General features: G+C 30.3%; 2 protein-coding genes across 2 annotated transcripts; both read right to left on the bottom strand.

Moving 5' to 3' along the window:
• Positions 1-15,364: 15,364 nt before the first annotated feature.
• On the bottom strand, positions 15,365-18,852 carry LOC122507606 (oleosin-B6-like). Its single transcript, XM_043620409.1, has 2 exons — positions 18,319-18,852; positions 15,365-15,563 (listed from the first exon to the last, which is right to left on the bottom strand). Exons 1-2 carry the CDS (start codon positions 18,850-18,852, stop codon positions 15,453-15,455), a joined length of 645 nt encoding a protein of 214 aa, XP_043476344.1. The 3' UTR covers positions 15,365-15,452.
• A 120-nt stretch (positions 18,853-18,972) lies between these two features.
• Positions 18,973-19,731, bottom strand: LOC122507612 (leucine-rich repeat extensin-like protein 3). The gene has a single exon (XM_043620416.1). It carries the CDS (start codon positions 19,729-19,731, stop codon positions 18,973-18,975), a length of 759 nt encoding a protein of 252 aa, XP_043476351.1.
• Between the last annotated feature and the right edge of the window lie 1,691 nt (positions 19,732-21,422).

Below are 21,422 nucleotides of genomic sequence, written 5' to 3'. Positions count from 1 at the left end.
CCAATTAATTGGTTAGCACATCCAACTATTGGATACTGTTTCCATGCGAAAAGGTACCCCAGCTATGTATGTAATGCAGCTAAGGTAATACAGCTAAAAAGTTGGATGTATCAACCAAGAAATAGTTGCCCCATCCAATTAATTGGATCGCGCTATAGCAACTATTTAATTGGCTATGGCAGCCAACTCTTTTTCTGAGTGCATAACTTTAAAAAAATGTTAAGACACCTATAAATGTTTTCTTTGATTTTGTACAGATTTTTCATATGCATCTTTTGACCCCTTATTGAACACTTTTTGTCCAAGTTAGCCAGAGTTATTCAACTTTTAAAAATCTAAAATTTTGAAAATCAAGACTTTTTGAAAATTTTGTTAAAAAATGTATAAGTTTTAGCAGTGATGAAGATATTTATTCCATCTTAGAAAAGTACCATGATCTGTGACAACACCAATTATAAAACAGATATAAAAAACAATCGTTTATTTTTATAAATAATATTAAAGAAAGTGGTATTGTGTTGATACTGACGATTAAAACTAAATATTCGAATATACAATTCGATGTTTATACGCATTGATGATAGTGGGAAATTTTTTTCTTGAAGAGAGGGACTCTGGCCTGCCTTAACCTTTTTATCGAGCCTGGCCAAGAACGAGATTGCCGTTTGCCGCTTACGCCAGAGTGAGTCTAGTTGACCAAGTAGAGGGGAGGATGCGAGTAAAAGAAGATATTATAAGAAGAAAGAGATGGGAAAAGCGAACTATAGAAGAACAAGAAGGCCAGTGGCCGTCACGGTCTTGCTCTTGCCGCAGGCACAAATCGAAACTCTTGGGTTTGTCTTCGCTCTGTAATATAAATAAAATAATCCCAAAAGCGAACTTTAGTTATTAGAATTCGAATCATGCTTTTTAAGTCTACAACTTATATTATCACGAACGCTTTCCAGGCCGTCCTGCTTTTCTACTTATAAGTAAAGTTTGTCAGAATTTTATACACTGCCGTCCATAAGTGAGTGGACATCCCTTTTTTCATTATATTTAGTGAAAAAAGCGTTAAGGGGGGAAACCTAAGTAACTCACGAAAAATAGGCGTATTGATATGCAAAATATATATTTTTTAAAAATTTTATTACAAAATGTCGGCTGTGCAGCATTTTATTAGAAGGCGTCTTTTTTTTGGGGGGGGGGGGGTCCGGCCCATTGCCGGACAACTAACGTTGTCTCAACTTTGAAAAGAGGAGAGTCGATAAGACCTGTTTTCGGTCACCCCTTGAAATTTTCATTTAAATGCTTGAAATACATTTTTCACCAAAGAAAAATGGTAATTTTGATGATTGAAGGTTAAATGAGGATGTTTGGATCATATTAACCCTTTTAATAATAAGGATTTTTTATAAAAAATTGGTCAAAAATAAGGGTAAAAAAAATATTTTCAATTATGAATTAATTGGCTTGAAACTCGCTACTCGGAGGGTTTTCGGGGTCGCTGATTGCAAATCTTTTGTTTTTCAAAATTCAAAATGGCGAATCCAATATGGCGGACAAATTTAAAAAAAAATTAATTGGCTTGAAAATCGTTACTCGGGGGTTTTTATGGTTGCTGATTACGAATCCGATGTCAGATTTTCAAAATTCAAAATCAGCGACCACAAAAACCCCAAAAACTCCCAATTAACGATTTTCAAGCTAATTAATTAACTTTTTAAAAAAGTCATCCGCCATTTTGAATGTTGGAAAATCAGATTCGTAATCGGCGACCTCAAAAACTCCCAAATAACGAGTTTCAAGCCAATTAATTCATAATTGAAAATATTTTTTACCCCTATTTTTGACCAATTTTTTATACAAAACCCTTATTAGGTATTTAAGGGGTTAAATATGCTCCAAACACCCTCACTAACATCCAATCTTCAAAATTATCATTTTTCTTTGGTACAAAATGTATTTAAAACATTTAAATGAAAATTTCAAGGGGGCCGTAAACAGGTCTTATCGACCCTCCTCTTTTCTCCAAAGGTAATTAATATTTTTTAACGTTCTTGGACTCTTTTTAATTGTTATTTAATGTAGAATTCAATTTATTAATCGGTATTTTGGTAAATATTTCTCCTAACACGTGCAAATCGTGAAAGTTGGATCAGAAATTTTTTAAAAATTATCATTATTAATATAAATTTGACGCATTTACCTACAGGGAGGAATAGGAATGGTTGGATCAACCATTTATATTGATAAATATGGGATATTCATTTTATGTGGTTACCACATCCATTTCTATGGTCAGCACATGCATAGAAAACGGATGTATCATATCTGTTATCGATAGAACGTCCTCAGAGTTTAGGTTTATATAAAATATCTGTCGATTTTTGAAACGTAAGGTGGTAGGCAAGAAGCGGACAGATTAAGGGGGGGATTCCGCAACTAGAGGCTTGCCGCGTAGCAGCTGCGCGCCATCACCTGCCAGACCGGCCGGCAGCTGGTTGGTTGCGGCCTATATGGTTGTCGAATCCCAGTTGAAATTAAGGGGCGACTGTAAGACAAGACAGAAGAGAAAATGATGTTAAAGAGATAAGCATAACTATAGGTATTAATGCCACGCGCCCGCACGCGTCCTCTTTTTCCAATAACACAACTGGTTTAATGGCCAAAGATAATTAAACTTTCTAATGAGGATCGATTTCGAATCCAATGAGAGCACAATGAAAAAACTACTCACACTCTGGCTCTTCGGGACATTTTCAAAACCTGCAAAATTTTTTGTATAATATTGCATTTAAACGTAAAATTTTTTAATGAATTGTACTTTAATATAGGGTAAGTCCGGGGGAGATGGCCATAGTTTTTTAAAGTACCGTAAAAATTATAAAAAAGCGATTTTTGTATTATTTTAAACCCATGCAAAAAAAATATAAAAGGATTACATTTTCATTGTGTTTCAACAATTTGTTGTTAACATTTATTATAAGTCACAAAAGCTTAAAGAATAACCCAAAATAAGTTATATTTCTTTATAAATTCTGTAAACTATTTGAACTGTCCTTCTCTCCCATATGGCCATCTCCCCCGGACTTACCCTATGAAGCTAAAACTGGCATATCCAGTTATCAGCACCCACTTAATTTTGGAAATTTAATTTCACAATTAAAAAGTTTTTTACTTAAAACGAACATCAAATCGTTTTAATATGAATTTTTTTTATTTTATATTGTCCAAAAAACCCTTTTTGTCCTCTCTCCCATACTTTTATGTACTTTGATGAACTTTGCTGAATTTTACCCAAAGGGAGCGTTCACAAATAATGTCACGTTTTTGGGGGGTAGGGGGTCTCACTAAACGTGACACAATGTATTTTTCACATATAAAATTACGTGACAGGGGGGGGGGGGGGGTTGAAAATTTCAAAGAATTGCGTGATATATTTTGTGAACGCTCCCAAACTTTCTTTTCCACGCGGGCAATTAAAATTTGTTAGTTGTATATTTATATAATTCGTATTTTTGTAATGACTTGATGTAATAAGAATTTAATTTATCACAATTTAGTGTGAGAATTATTCAAAAAATATATATTTTTCTCCCTGTATGAACTTATCAAACAAATACATTGACAAGCATAAAAAAGTTGGACATTTTTAAAATACAACATGAATTTTATTTTTTCTTCATTTTTTTTTTATTTTAATCAAATTGTCTCAACATCAGACAATTGACAATATAAACATTCTTTTTCTATTTCTTAATAAAAAACATGTTTTAGTACAACTTTTTATAGGTTAGGTTTCAGGTATCAAAAGAAAACGATATATTTATTATAAGTTTAATCTGCAAATACAGGGATGTTATTAAATTCCACTTAATCAAACAGATTTTACAAAATCATCAGCCATTGAGATACATAAGTCTAATAAATAAAAATATGTCCCACGTGATGAAGCGAAAAACATTCGTAAAATAAGGAATATGTGGAAACTGCTGGAAAGAGTAATATTTGAAATTCTTAGAAACGTATGAAGCCGCTTTTATTTGGATATTTGAAATAAAATTAATTAATTAATTAAATTTGTACATTAGAAATAAAAAATATCGTAAATTACATGGGAACAAAGGCAGCCCAATTTGTTTACGATGATTTTTGTGTCGCCCTCGACCTCCACTCGTATCACAAATATCACCGTAAACAAATGGCTGCCTTTGTCCCCATGTTGCTTAGCTTAATATACTATTTAAGTTTAGAGATTAATTTTTTGCGTGTAGTTTAATAAACAATGTAATTAAATAATGTAAATATTTTATAATTATATTAATGATTTATATATAGTTAACAGAAAAATAATTTTCAATGTTTTATCGAAAAAGTTTAATTAAAAGATTTAACTTATTTTAACAAATTTAATAATTAATTTAAAGAAATAGATGTTTTAAACATTTTTTAAAAACCGTATAATGTTGCAAAAATTATTAAATTGAATTAAATTAAAAATGTTTGCATAGATTAATTTTGAGAAAATAAAAAGGGGAATGTGGTCCAACCTGATGACGCATAATCTAACCGTCAAAAACGCACCTAGTTTTTTGTCATTATTAATCATGTTGTCTTGTGCTATGACGCAAGTAAGTATTTATAAGGTGTTGAAGGGGATTCTTTGTATAATAAATTTATTATAAAACTGTAATGTTATATTAATATTTGATCAAATGTGTACGTCCACATGAAAAGGGCCCATTTTGTCGGTTCTAGTTTTCGAGATAATCGCAATTTAGTAATTTTGGAGCAAGATCTTAATCTTTTTTATTTTTTATTATCAATCTAAATGTTTTGACAAGTCGAATCATGCTGTTTTCATTAATTTATCGATAATTTAACTGTTTGATTTCATTGGTTCTTTACAAAAAAGGGGCCCATTTTGTCAAATTTTCGTATTTTTCAAACTGGATAGGAGAAGGGTTGGTTTTAAAAATTTAAAACCTATTGGTTTTTCATCTTTAAGGTGCCCTGGACTGGAAACAATACTTATCTGAATAACTTCCTAGAAGAACCAGAGATATCACCATCAATATTGGTCTCACAATCTTTAATTCCGTTTTCTCGAATTGAGGTTTTGGTGTTCTACACTTTGAAATTCTGTAACTCATCGAATTTTTCACCAAAAAAGTTCTATGACCACTCAAAATTTTCCAAATTTTGCAAGGAATTCGCCCATGTAGATAAATCCAATAGTGCCAAAATGGGCCCTTTGCATGTGGACGTCCACAAATAATGGATTTTTAGTGAAAACTTGCATTTGGGGCAAAGTGGGAAGGTTTTAAAACATTCTCTTTTTTTGTCAAATTTATTAATCAAGTAGATGCATGTTTCATCATGGTCTGAAATTACATAATACATAAAAAAGGTTTCTTAACAAACATGATCGGAAGAGGCCATGCAATCTGCAGTTCTCAGCGTTTTGACTGGCTGTGTGATACTCAGACTGCTGCTGCTGCTGCCCATGGCGTTTCAGAAACCACATTGGAAGGTTATGTTAATATTTCTTCAATTTTTGTATACCTATGTAACTTTAGTCTCCTTATAAACATAAATAAATCACTTTTAATTATATTGTCTACACGGAGAGAAGAGTTACAGTCGTGACAACAAAACGCGTTTAGTAGCAGAAACACATGGAGAGCGATTGTAGCGCCCCTGGCGGTTTAGTTCCTGTTTAGTATCCCTGACTAAACTGACAGTCGTTCCTACTATAGTTTAGTAGATGCGACTGTTAAATTTGTCCGTCGAAAATTAACAAAACTGTTTAGTTATCACAACTGAACCGATAGTCGCCTTCACTATTCTCTTCTCTCCGTGTATGTTTTGTCAAAAGTCCCCACTTTGCCCCGCTCTTGGATCAGAATGGGAAGAAAGTAACAATTTCGTTTACAGTACCTACTTATGAATACTAAATACACTCTAGGGTAAGTCCGGAGGAGATGGCCAGTTCAAATTTTTTACAGAATTTGTAAAGAAATATAACTTATTAAGGGTTATTTTTCAACCTTTTGTGACTACTAATAAATATAAACAACAAATTGTTGAAAAATAATGCAAATGTATGTGCAATCCTTCTACATTTTTTTTTGCATGGGTCCAAAATAATTTGAGAATTTCAAATTTCTTATTGATATATTGTTATTTTTTTAACGGATTTTTTAATTTCAATTTTTATTAAGTAGTGCATAACCCACCCTTCGATATAAACAAAAAATTAAAGCAAAAATTATTTTACTTATTTAATATTTAGATGTTTACTTTTAGCATGTGTTATTGGGTGAGATGGCCATTAATGACTTTTATTGAAAATTTGTTATGTTAATGTTAAATACTTAAGAAATATTAAAGAAAAACAAATTAAAAATATCTGAGAACAAAATAATTGATTTAATTGACACCAGAGATGGAGATCTATTTGTAAGGTCCATGAAGTTTTAAACGTTTAAAAAACGAAAATTTTTAATTCTACCAGACCAATTTTTTTTTCACCCAGACTTGAAGGAAATGTATCAGGGAAGTCAGATGTATCATTGTTAACGTGTTTCGACTTCCGGAAGTCAGCCATCTTGGATTTATTATATTCCGTATATATTTCTTACATAGAGGTATACTAAATCTGCGTTTATACACCCGCCACCAATTTTTTTTTCATCCAAATTTTGAGAGAATGTTTAGAAACACTCACTGAACAATTACGAACAAATTTCGGCTTCCGCAAGTCCGCCATCTTGGAATTAATAACCTCAAAAAATACTAAATCTCCGTTTAAACACCCGCCACCAATTTTTTGTTCAGCGAAACTTTGAGAGAATGTTTAGAAACACTCTCTGAACAATTACAAACAAATTTCGGCTTCCGCAAATCCGCCATCTTGGAATTAATAACCTCAAAAAATACTAAATCTGCGTTTATACACCCGCCACCAATTTTTTTTTTAGCCAAATTTTGAGAGAATGTTTAGAAACACTCACTGAACAATTACGAACAAATTTCAGCTTCCGCAAGTCCGCCATCTTGGAATTAATAACCTCAAAAAATACTAAATCTGCGTTTATACACCCGCCACCAATTTTTTTTTCAGCCAAATTTTGAGAGAATGTTTAGAAACACTCACTGAACAATTACGAACAAATTTCGGCTTCCGCAAGTCCGCCATCTTGGAATTAATAACCTCAAAAAATACTAAATCTGCGTTTACACACCCGCCACCAATTTTTTTTTCAGCCAAATTTTGAGAGAATGTTTAGAAACACTCTCTGAACAATTACAAACAAATTTCGGCTTCCGCAAGTCCGCCATCTTGGAATTAATAACCTCAAAAAATACTAAATCTGCGTTTACACACCCGCCACCAATTTTTTTTTCAGCCAAATTTTGAGAGAATGTTTAGAAACACTCTCTGAACAATTACAAACAAATTTCGGCTTCCGCAAGTCCGCCATCTTGGAATTAATAACCTCAAAAAATACTAAATCTGCGTTTATACACCCGCCACCAATTTTTTTTTCAGCCAAATTTTGAGAGAATGTTTAGAAACACTCTCTGAACAATTACAAACAAATTTCGGCTTCCGCAAGTCCGCCATCTTGGAATTAATAACCTCAAAAAATACTAAATCTGCGTTTATACACCCGCCACCAATTTTTTTTTCAGCCAAATTTTGAGAGAATATTTAGAAACACTCACTGAACAATTACGAACAAATTTCGGCTTCCGCAAGTCCGCCATCTTGGAATTAATAACCTCAAAAAATACTAAATCTGCGTTTATACACCCGCCACCAATTTTTTTTTCAGCCAAATTTTGAGAAAATGTTTAGAAACACTCTCTGAACAATTACAAACAAATTTCGGCTTCCGCAAGTCCGCCATCTTGGAATTAATAACCTCAAAAAATACTAAATCTGCGTTTATACACCCGCCACCAATTTTTTTTTCAGCCAAATTTTGAGAGAATATTTAGAAACACTCACTGAACAATTACGAACAAATTTCGGCTTCCGCAAGTCCGCCATCTTGGAATTAATAACCTCAAAAAATACTAAATCTGCGTTTATACACCCGCCACCAATTTTTTTTTCAGCCAAATTTTGAGAAAATGTTTAGAAACACTCTCTGAACAATTACAAACAAATTTCGGCTTCCGCAAATCCGCCATCTTGGAATTAATAACCTCAAAAAATACTAAATCTGCGTTTATACACCCGCCACCAATTTTTTTCTTAGCCAAATTTTGAGAGAATGTTTAGAAACACTCACTGAACAATTACGAACAAATTTCGGCTTCCGCAAGTCCGCCATCTTGGAATTAATAACCTCAAAAAATACTAAATCTCCGTTTAAACACCCGCCACCAATTTTTTGTTCAGCGAAACTTTGAGAGAATGTTTAGAAACACTCTCTGAACAATTACAAACAAATTTCGGCTTCCGCAAATCCGCCATCTTGGAATTAATAACCTCAAAAAATACTAAATCTGCGTTTATACACCCGCCACCAATTTTTTTTTCAGCCAAATTTTGAGAGAATGTTTAGAAACACTCTCTGAACAATTACAAACAAATTTCGGCTTCCGCAAATCCGCCATCTTGGAATTAATAACCTCAAAAAATACTAAATCTGCGTTTATACACCCGCCACCAATTTTTTTTTTAGCCAAATTTTGAGAGAATGTTTAGAAACACTCACTGAACAATTACGAACAAATTTCAGCTTCCGCAAGTCCGCCATCTTGGAATTAATAACCTCAAAAAATACTAAATCTGCGTTTATACACCCGCCACCAATTTTTTTTTCAGCCAAATTTTGAGAGAATGTTTAGAAACACTCACTGAACAATTACGAACAAATTTCGGCTTCCGCAAGTCCGCCATCTTGGAATTAATAACCTCAAAAAATACTAAATCTGCGTTTACACACCCGCCACCAATTTTTTTTTCAGCCAAATTTTGAGAGAATGTTTAGAAACACTCACTGAACAATTACGAACAAATTTCAGCTTCCGCAAGTCCGCCATCTTGGAATTAATAACCTCAAAAAATACTAAATCTGCGTTTATACACCCGCCACCAATTTTTTTCTTAGCCAAATTTTGAGAGAATGTTTAGAAACACTCACTGAACAATTACGAACAAATTTCGGCTTCCGCAAGTCCGCCATCTTGGAATTAATAACCTCAAAAAATACTAAATCTCCGTTTAAACACCCGCCACCAATTTTTTGTTCAGCGAAACTTTGAGAGAATGTTTAGAAACACTCTCTGAACAATTACAAACAAATTTCGGCTTCCGCAAATCCGCCATCTTGGAATTAATAACCTCAAAAAATACTAAATCTGCGTTTATACACCCGCCACCAATTTTTTTTTCAGCCAAATTTTGAGAGAATGTTTAGAAACACTCTCTGAACAATTACAAACAAATTTCGGCTTCCGCAAATCCGCCATCTTGGAATTAATAACCTCAAAAAATACTAAATCTGCGTTTATACACCCGCCACCAATTTTTTTTTTAGCCAAATTTTGAGAGAATGTTTAGAAACACTCACTGAACAATTACGAACAAATTTCAGCTTCCGCAAGTCCGCCATCTTGGAATTAATAACCTCAAAAAATACTAAATCTGCGTTTATACACCCGCCACCAATTTTTTTCTTAGCCAAATTTTGAGAGAATGTTTAGAAACACTCACTGAACAATTACGAACAAATTTCGGCTTCCGCAAGTCCGCCATCTTGGAATTAATAACCTCAAAAAATACTAAATCTCCGTTTAAACACCCGCCACCAATTTTTTGTTCAGCGAAACTTTGAGAGAATGTTTAGAAACACTCTCTGAACAATTACAAACAAATTTCGGCTTCCGCAAATCCGCCATCTTGGAATTAATAACCTCAAAAAATACTAAATCTGCGTTTATACACCCGCCACCAATTTTTTTTTCAGCCAAATTTTGAGAGAATGTTTAGAAACACTCTCTGAACAATTACAAACAAATTTCGGCTTCCGCAAATCCGCCATCTTGGAATTAATAACCTCAAAAAATACTAAATCTGCGTTTATACACCCGCCACCAATTTTTTTTTTAGCCAAATTTTGAGAGAATGTTTAGAAACACTCACTGAACAATTACGAACAAATTTCAGCTTCCGCAAGTCCGCCATCTTGGAATTAATAACCTCAAAAAATACTAAATCTGCGTTTATACACCCGCCACCAATTTTTTTTTCAGCCAAATTTTGAGAGAATGTTTAGAAACACTCACTGAACAATTACGAACAAATTTCGGCTTCCGCAAGTCCGCCATCTTGGAATTAATAACCTCAAAAAATACTAAATCTGCGTTTACACACCCGCCACCAATTTTTTTTTCAGCCAAATTTTGAGAGAATGTTTAGAAACACTCTCTGAACAATTACAAACAAATTTCGGCTTCCGCAAGTCCGCCATCTTGGAATTAATAACCTCAAAAAATACTAAATCTCCGTTTAAACACCCGCCACCAATTTTTTGTTCAGCGAAACTTTGAGAGAATGTTTAGAAACACTCTCTGAACAATTACAAACAAATTTCGGCTTCCGCAAATCCGCCATCTTGGAATTAATAACCTCAAAAAATACTAAATCTGCGTTTATACACCCGCCACCAATTTTTTTTTTAGCCAAATTTTGAGAGAATGTTTAGAAACACTCACTGAACAATTACGAACAAATTTCAGCTTCCGCAAGTCCGCCATCTTGGAATTAATAACCTCAAAAAATACTAAATCTGCGTTTATACACCCGCCACCAATTTTTTTTTCAGCCAAATTTTGAGAGAATGTTTAGAACCACTCACTGAACAATTACGAACAAATTTCGGCTTCCGCAAGTCCGCCATCTTGGAATTAATAACCTCAAAAAATACTAAATCTGCGTTTATACACCCGCCACCAATTTTTTTAAGCTAAATTTTGAGAGAATGTTTAGAAACACTCACTGAACAATTACGAACAAATTTCGGCTTCCGCAAGTCCGCCATTTTGGAATTAATAACCTCAAAAAATACTAAATCTGCGTTTATACACCCGCCACCAATTTTTTTTCAGCCAAATTTTGAGAGAATGTTTATAAACGCTCACTGAAGAATTACGAACAAATTTGGACTTCCGCAAGTCCGCCATCTTGGATCTTATTACCCCCAGAAATATAAAATCGTCGTTTAAACAGGCGTCACCAGTTTTTTTTCAGCGAAACTTTCAGAATATGTTGAGGACAGGTACCTTAATAAAATCGAACGCGATTCAACTTCCGCAAGTCCGCCATCTTGGATCTTATTACCCCAAAAAATATAAAATCGTCGTTTAAACACGCGTCACCAATTTTTTTTTAGCGAAACTTTGAGAATATGATTAGGACATGTCCCTGAACAAAATCAAACGCGATTCGACTTCTGCAAGTCCGCCATCTTGGATCTTTTTACCCCGAGAAATATAAAATCGTCGTTTAAACAGACGTCACCAGTTTTTTTTCAGCGAAACTTTTAGGGATTGTTAAGAATGGTACATTGAACTACTAAGAACGAATTTCGACTTCCGAAAGTCCGCCATCTTGGACCTGATTACCTCGAGAAATATTAAATCATCGTTTGAACACCCATCAACAATTTTTTTTCAGTGAATTTTTCCGAATATGTTCATTAAAGGTCACTGAGCAATTGCGAATACGTCGAAATTCTGGAAGTTGGCCATCTTGGATTTGATTATCCCGAGAAGTTTAACCCTCGGAGAACACATGGGGTCATTTTGACCCCACAGTTTTTTGCGAAAAGCTTTTTATCTATTGTCTAATATTTTTTATAAGGATTTTAAAGTCCACAGACTTATTTTACAGAGTTTAAGGGGGGAAACCACATTAGAACGCTGTTTTTTAGCCGTTTTTCGCGAATTTTTTTTTAAGGTAAGAATTTTTTTGAATGAAATAAACATTTCCACCATGTTTCACATATATTCAACTGTAACTCATATTTTTTTTAAGCGTTTATATCAAAAATCTTTTAAATTGGGAGCTATTACATATAGAGCTGCTCCGCCGGAGTTCATAACTGCCGTGCAGTCCTGAGCCCACAAATTTTGTCCGAAAGCAAAAAATCAAGTTTATTCACATTTTATTATTAAGTGAACCAACTTTTAAGTGAAAATATTGAAAATTGAAAAAATGACACTACTTTGAAAAAAATATTCGATTTTTTGCCTACATTTTTGCAACTTTTTTATTTAAAAAAAAGTACTAAGAATTTTTTTTTCTTTTCAAGTTTGGTTCACTTAATAATAAATTTTATAACGAACAATTTTCAACTTTTCATTTTAAAATCGGTGAATAACTTTTTGAGCTACACTGCACGGCAATTTCAAAAATCCGGTTTTGAGAAAAACGCATTTGAAAAAAAGTATCAAAAAATTGATATTTATACAAAAAATTTTTTTTAAAGTGCTCACACTTTAATCGGCTATTCCAGCACTATACATATCCCTTTATCTGCTTCTTAAGTAGCATGTAAGTCTAATAATTCCTCTTTTCGTCCCTTTCTGCTCTCCTTAGTCTCAAAAGTGCTACGCCTATTCTACTAATTTACGGTAACCTGGAGCGCGCTCCGTTCATCACCAGTACAGCGAGGACGTCGAATTTTGCTCTTAAAACTTTTGCAGCCTATTTTTGAACACCTTAACTAACAATTTATGCAAAAAAGAAAAAATCGATTTTTTCAGACGTCTAACGTGGTTTCCCCCCTTAAACTATATTTTTAAAAAATCTTCAGGTTAATCAGATGAACAGTTCAAAATTGGTTGAGCATTGAAAAATGATCTAAAAAAGAGGTGTGTTCTCCGAAGGTTAATATCAACGTTAAAATTACCGTCAACTATGATTTAATATGTAATTTTACTAGCAATTAGTGACATTTTAGTATTTGTTAGTTTAATTTTACTAATTCTAAAAATATAACAAATACTATTGATTAAATTTTTTTTTTAAAATCGATAAAACTGTTTTACTAATTCATTTAGTGAAATAGTTACACAGGCACACAAAAAAAGTGTCATGGCCGAGACATTACACTAGTATATTCCCATGGTTTTTTGGCCGCTGAATCCGAATTTGAAGTAAAAATTGACAGATTTGCTCAAAATTTTGAGATAAACTCAAAAAACGACTCAAAAAACCGAATTAAGATGAAAAAAATTTTTTATGACAATACTCTCTAAGTCTGAATTAGTTAAAAATAACTAATTATTAGTAAAATCGTGGATGACTTTTTGCTTCAGAAATTAGTAAAAAATAACTAATTATTAGTAGAGAATCACTAATTAATAAAATAAATAACTAAAAAAATAGTCAAATTTCACTAATTGAATTAGTTATTACAAATTTCAGTCATTTTTACATAACCTAAAATTGAATTTAACTAATAATTAGTCAATATTAACTATTTCATTAGTAAAATATTACCATTTGAATCAGTGACTGACTTTTTGCTATCGAATCAGTTATTTTTAACTAATTCAAATTTAGAGAGTACACTACTATATTACCATGTACTTTTTCCCGCTGAATCCGAATTCGTAGTCAGAATTGACAGATTTTCTCAAAATTTTGAGATAAGCTAAAAAAATTGATAAAAAATAGATTTAAAATAAAGAAATGGAAATTTTTTGCTGTGACACAACACTAGAGTATTTCCATATATTTTTACACTCGGATCTCGCATTTGAAGTCAGAATTATTAAAATGGCTCAAAATTTTGAGAAACACAAGAAAATCTGTTAAGTTACAAAAATTAAAGTCAGGAAACTCTACTTTTCTTGCTAGTACACTACATTAGTATATTGGCTCAAAATTTGGAGTTAAATCCAAAAATGCTCAAAATTTAATTTAATGCAAAAGAGTTCATTTTTTTGGTATTCGATAGTGTAAAAACATCCGAGTATAAACATATATGGAAATGCTGTAGTGTAATGCCATAGCAAAAAATTTCCATTTTTTATTTTAAATCGCTTTTTTTTATCAATTTTTTGAGCTTATCTCAAAATTTTGAGAAAATCTGTCAATTCTGACTACGAATTCGGATTCAGCGGGAAAAAGTACATGGTAATATAGTAGGGTAGTGTCATAAAAATTTTTTTTATCTTAATTCGGTTTTTTGAGTCGTTTTTTGAGTTCATCTCAAAATTTTGAGCAAATCTGTCAATTTTGACTTTGGATTCGGATTCAGCGGCCAAAAATACATGGGAATATAGTAGTGTAGTGTCTCGGCCACGACACTTTTTTTTGTGTGCCTGTGTTATAGATTACTGATAAAAAAAAATCATTATTTCATATTAAAAAAATTTTGTTTCTATAACTTTTTCTAAATTATTTTCATCATTTCAAATCAGTTATTACCTATTTTCTAAAAATTTGAACTAAAATATTTCTTTAAATGAATTACTTTTAAGAATTTTTAAAAAAGTTCTTTCAAAAATTTCCAATCATTAGTTTACAGTTAAATTTTTTAAATTTCGTTTATTCGAAAATTCTTTAATTAAATATATATTAATAAATAAAAATTTCAAACAATTTAAAGAAAAAATTCAACTAATCTTTTCCAAAAACTTTAATTCTACAAAATTGTTAATTAAAAATATGAAAAATTTAAATTTTCAAAGATATTAATTTAAAACCTTTTTAAACTTCAGTTGTTTCAAAAATTACATGCTATAATGCTTTTAAAATTTAATTCTTATTTAAAATTTTAACTTAAATTAATTTTTAAATAAATTTTTATTAGAAAATTATACAAAAATTCAATTATTTAAATACAAAAAAAAATAATTTTTTGAAGAATTAAATATTTCTTAAAATTGAATTCTTTCGAAGAATTGTAATGAAATTTTTATGAATAACAGCATTTATCGAGGAATTTGATTACAATTGTATTAAAAGTAATTGAATTTATAAAAAGAATTTTATTATTTATGTAAATAGCTGAATTCCTGGGAAATTTTTATTAACAAAATAATTAAATTAATTAATTACTTAATTAATACGCATTTTTATTTTTTTTATTTATGAAAATATTTATTTTATTTTTTATTTATTTATTATTTGATTTATTTTTATTAAAAAAAAAATTATTTAAAAAAAATAATTAAAGGTTTTATATTAGAATTCGTGGTAATTTCGTAGTTTATGAAGTATAAAAAAAGCAAAATAGAGAATTTTCTCATGCGTAAGCATTAATTTTTAATAAAAATAATTAAACAATTTTAATATTTTATTTTTATATAAAAATTTATTCATTATAAAATTTTAATATAATTAAGAGATATATATAAAAATGATATATTTTTTTAGAGAATAGAAAAAAAAAATTTATTTCTAAAATAGAATTCTCAGTACTAAAATTTAAAAACATTTAGTACTGAGAATATCCTCCACTTGAGTAATTCTTCCACCCCCTCCGGCCCCTTCCGCGTCCACGGTATCCTCGACCGCGATATCCGCTGCCACGACTTCCTCCAGTTTTCTAAAAAGACAAAAATCAATTATTTAAAAAAAATTTTTTAAACTTCTTTGAAAATTTTCAAATCTATTTGAAATAAAAACTTCAAATAATTTTAAAAAATTCTATTAAACTTATTCAAAAAATATTAATTCTACAGAATTGTTAGTTGAAAGTATGAAAAATACAAATTTTCAAAGACTTTAATTTGAAATCTGTTCAAAATTCAATTAATCTAAAACTATTTATATTTTTAAAAAATTAAATAATTAGTCATTATAATTTTTTCAAAAGAATTAAAATTTTCAAATTTAAAACTTAATGCAATTAAACAACTTATAAAAAATTGTTATAAAATATAACCGACTGATAAAATCATTATTTTATATTATAAGAATATTGTTACTGTAACTTATTCAAAATTACTATCATCATTTCAATTCAATTATTTTTTCCAGAATTTTGAACTGAAATTCTTCTATAAATACAATATTTTAAATAATTTTTTAAAAAGTTTTTTGAATATTTTCAAATTCATTTGTTTACAATTCAATTCTACAAAAATTCAATTTTTCAGAAAATCTTCAATTAAATATCTATTAGAAAATAAAACTTCAAATAATTTAAAAAAAAATACGCAATTAAACTTTTCCAAAAAATTTAATACTACAGAATTGTTTGTTGAAAGTATGAAAAATACAATTTTCAAAGATTTTAATTTTAAACTTGTTCAAAATTCAATTATATCTATTGTAATGCTTTTCATATTCAATTATTATTATCTAAAATTTTAACTAAAACTCATTTCTAAATAAATTTTTAAATTTTCAAAGGCGTTAATTTAAAACCTTTTTAAAATTCAGTTGTTTCAAAAATTGCATACTATAATGCATTTAAAATTTAATTCTTATTTTAAATTTTAACTTAAATTAATTTTTAAATAAATTTTTATTAGAAAATTATACAAAAATTCAATTACTTAAATACAAAAATAAATAATATTTTAAAGAATTGAATATTTTTTGAAATTAAATTCTTTCGAAGAATTGTAATAAAATTTTTAAGAATTCGAGGAATTTGATTAAAATTGTATTAAAAATAATTGAATTCAGAAAAAGAATTTTATTATTTATGTAAGTAATTGAATTCCTGTGAAATTTTTATTAAAAAATTAATTAATTAATACCCATTTTATTTTTTTTAGTTATGAAAATATTTATTTTATTTCTTATTTGAAAAAAAAATATTTAAAAAAAATAATTAAAGTTTCCAAAAAAGTTATTTCTACAGAATTGTTTGTTGAAAGTATGAAAATTACAAATTTTCAAACATTTTAATTTTAAACTTGTTCAAAATTTAATTACAGGGTTGCCACAAATATTTAATTTTATTTTTCCCTGACTTTTCCCTGATTTTTCGACAAAAAAAATTTTCTCAAAATATTCAATTATTTGAAAAAATTGTAATAAAATTCGTTGCAATAATTCAATTATTTTCAAAAAAAAGTAAATAAATAAATCGATTATTCGGTAATTCATTTTCTAATCAATTTTTATTAGAAAATTCTAGAAGAATTCGATTATTTAAATTAAAAAATAAATCCTGCGATAAGCTTTATTATTTATGAAAATAATTAGAAATTTTCCCAAAAATTTTATTAAAATTTTTCTAAAATAATTGTATTTCGGTGATTAATTTTATTATTTATAAAAATAATTGAATTCTTTAAAAGAGCTTTGTTAAATTTTTTTTAAATAATTGAATTCATGCGACATATTTTATAAAAATCTTTTTAAATAATTGATATTTTTCGAAAAGTTTTATGAAATTTTGTATATAAAATAATTGAACTCATGTGAAAAATTTTATTGCTTATGAAAATAATGGAATTATTTCAAAGAAATTTATTAAATATTTTATGAATTATTGAATTCCTGTGAAATTTTAACAAGAATTTTATTCAAATTTTTAAAATAATTCAATTCTGAAAAAGAATTTTATTATTTTTAGCAATAATTGATATCTTGACGAGAATTTAAAAACATTTTTCTAAATAATTGAATATTAAAGAATTTTATTATTTATAAAGATAATTGAAATCACTTGTAACTTTTCCAAAATTCAATTTTTTAAAATTATTTTTAACAAAAATTCTTTTATCAATCTAGTATTTATGGTCATTGTAAAAATGATTCATTAAATAATTTATAAGTCATAATTTGATGATAGTTCTTGTAAAATTAAGTTATGTAAAAAGAAATTATTGTCTGAAATAGAAAAAAATTCAAGGTTTTGTATTCAAATTCGTGGTAGTTTCATAGTTTACGAGGCAAACAAATAAAACATCAAATTTAGAGTTTTTCATGAATTTTTAAAATTTAATTTTTTCAGTACTTTTAAAATTCAATTTTTTCAGTACTTTTACTAAAAATCTCTGCCCAATTTTACTTTGCCTGACTTTTCCCTGAATTCCCAGACCTGTGGCAACCCTGAATTATTTCTAAAAATTCATGTTGTAATGCTTTTAATATTCAATTATTATTATCTAAAATTTTAACTAGAATTCATTTTTTAAATCAATTTTTATTAGAAAATTCTGAGAGAATTCAATTACTTAAATAAAAAAAGTTTATTGAATAATTTAAATTTATTAAAATTGAGTTCTCATAAAGAATTTCATTAACAAATTTTCAAATAATTAAATTGTTGAAAAATTTGTAAACAATTTAACTCCTGTGAATTTTTATTATTTTTGAAAGTAATTAAATGAAATTCTTACCGCATCTTGGCTCCATGTTGCCGACTCATTAACACCAGGTGGTGCCGTTGGTGCAGCCGGATACGCAGCATAATTTTGATATGCTGCGTATGGTGCTGGAGCTGGTGGGTAGTATGGTGCTGGAGCTGGTGGAGCCGCGTAAGGTGCTGTTGGTGTTGCATATTGTGCTGGAGCTGGAGGAGCTGCGTAAGGTGCTGGTGGTGTTGCGTATTGTGCTGGTGATGAATGGTAATTGTATGATGAATGGTATGGTGCTGGCGGTGCCGCGTCTTGTGCTGGTGGTGAAGAGTAGTATGATGCTGGCGGAGCTGCTGGTGCCGCATAAGGTGCAGGCGGAGCTGCTGGTGCCGCATAAGGTGCCGGCGGAGCTGCTGATGGCGCATAAGGTGCTGGCGGAGCTGCTGGTGCCGCATATGGTGCTGGGCGGAGCTGCTGATGGCGCATAAGGTGCTGCGGAGCTGCTGGTGCCGCAATATGGTGCTGGCGGAGCTGCTGATGGCGCATAAGGTGCTGGCGGAGCTGCAGATCCCGCATAAGGTGCCGGCGGAGCTGCTGGTGCCGTATAAGGTGCTGGCGGAGCTGCTTGGTGCCGCATAAGGTGCTGGTGGAGCTGCTGATCCTCGCATAATGTGCCGGCGGAGCTGCTGATTGGCGTCATAAGGTGCTGGCGGAGCTGCTGGTGCCCGCATATTGCGCTGGCGGAGCTGCTGATTCCCGCATAAGGTGCCGGCGGAGCTGCCTGGTGCCGCATAAGGTGCAGGCGGAGCTGCTGGTGCCGTATAAGGTGCTGGCGGAGCTGCTGATGCCGCATAAGGTGCTGGTGAGCTGCTGATGCCATATAAGTGCAGGAGAGCTGCTGGTGGCCGCATAAGGTGCTGGCGGAGCTGCTGGTGCCGCATAAGGTGCTGGCGGAGCTGCATGGTGCCGCATATGGTGCTGGCGAGCTGCTGATCCCGCATAAGTGCCGGCGGACGCTGCTGATGCCGCATAAGGTGCTGGTGGTTGTGCGTAGTATTGTGCTGGTTGTGTCATGTAAGGTGCTGGTGGTGGTGCGTAGTATTGCGCTGTTGGTGTCATGTAAGGTGCTGGTGCTGGAGCAGTTCCTTCAGCGGCAGGAGGAGCTGGAGCACTTGGTGCCTTGAGAGTGAGGAGTATAGTGCTGGAGGTGTTGAGCAGCGAATGATGGTGTTGGAGCAGCGGCGGATGGTGTTGGAGCAGTGGCGGATGGTGCTGTACCAGCGACGAATGGTGACTGTACCAGTAACGGATGGTGCTGTACCAGGATGACCTGCAGTAGCTATAGGACGGTGCTGAACCAGCCACAGGATGACCAGAAGCGACTGGAGGTGCTTGACCAGTGATAGTATGAGTAGCTGTAGCAGGAGCTCGAGTAAGCAGGAGGTGCTGAACCATCGACAATAGGAGGTGGATTCTTTCCTTTGGTTGTGGATCCAGTTTTCACCTCTGAAGCGTATCCCGTATTTGACGGTTTCTGGAAACAAAATTTTTTATTTAATATATAAGAAACATTCTTTTAAAAGATTTATTTAATTTATTAAGTGTATCGATTTTGTTAATAATTGTGAATAATAATTTTACTATTAAAATTGATTAACATTATTGATAGAAAAATAAATAATATTTAAGAATAAATTGTTTGATTATTAAGTGTAAAAAATTTCTAACTATTTTCAATAAAAAACTTTTTAAAATTTGTGTTTTAAAAATATTTAAAGAAAATCTTCAAAATTATTTTCTGGTAAGATTTAAAAAAATATTTTATAAAAGTGTATATTGTTTGTTTATTTATGATTCAAACATAATCAAAGAATTAAAATGCACTGCATTTTATATAAATAATTAGATTTAAAAAAATATGTTGACATTTTAAAAAATCATTATTAATTTCAGAAAAATTAATAATTAGAAATATCAAGGTTGCCACAAATATTTAATTTTAGTTTTTCCTTGATTTGCAGACAAAATTTTCACTTTTTCCCTGGCCCTAAAAAATATCTGATTCACTCTAAAAATTAATAGAGATTCAAAAAAAATTTTCTATTTCATGTATTTACAAATTTCGTTAATTGTAAAATTATACAAAAACATCATTAATTTATTTTTTAAATAAATATTTAATCCTTATTATTTTTTGAAATTCAACAATTTTTAAGAATATTATAAAAAAACATAAAGAAGGAGATCAACTCCAAGTCGAAGACTCGGAGTGATCTCCTTCTTTATGTTTGTTATAATTTAAATTACCATGAAATTTTTCAAACAAAACAAGAATTTTATTCAAATTTTTAAAAATAATTGAATTTTGAAAAAAGAATTTTAATATTTCTAACAATAATTGAATCTTGATGAGAATTTAAAAACATTTTTCTAAATAATTGAATATTAAGAATTTTATTATTTATAAAGATAATTAAAATTTTGACAAGAATTATTTTTAAAAAAATTTTGAAACATAATTGAATTTTTACGAGGAATTTTATTACTTTTGAAAATAATTTAATTCTTCCAAACGAATTTTATTCAAGTTTATAAAAATAATTGAATTTCGGTGAAGAATTTTACTATTTCTAAAACTAATTGAATTCCTGAAAAGAGCTTTGTTTAATTTTTTTTTAAATAATTGAATTCACGCGACATATTTTATAAAATTCTTTTTAAATAATTAATATTTTTCGAAAAATTTTATGAAATTTTATATTTATATTTAAAATAATTCAATTTTGAAAAAGAATTTTATTATTTCTAACAATAATTGAAATATTGACGAGAATTTAAAATATTTTTTCTAAATAATTGAATATTAAAGAAATTTTATTATTTATAAAGATAATTGAAATTACTTGTAACTTTTCCAAAATTCAATTTTTTAAAATTATTTTTAACAAAAATTCTTTTATCAATCTAGTATTTATGGAAATTGAAAAAATGATTATTAAATAATTTATAAGTCATAATTTGAGATTATGGAAAATTATAATATGTAGATGATTGGAATATTAGTGTCTGAAATAGGAAAAATAAATTATTGTAGGAAATAGAACAAAAAATTAAGATTTCGTTAATAAGATCTTTGTTAATTTATT

This window comes from Leptopilina heterotoma, unplaced genomic scaffold, assembly GCF_015476425.1.
Source record: "Leptopilina heterotoma isolate Lh14 unplaced genomic scaffold, ASM1547642v1 Lhet_479, whole genome shotgun sequence".
NCBI classification, from domain to species: domain Eukaryota; kingdom Metazoa; phylum Arthropoda; class Insecta; order Hymenoptera; family Figitidae; genus Leptopilina; species Leptopilina heterotoma.
Note: the sequence above shows the minus strand (reverse complement) of the source record. Positions and strands in the feature narration are given on the sequence as shown.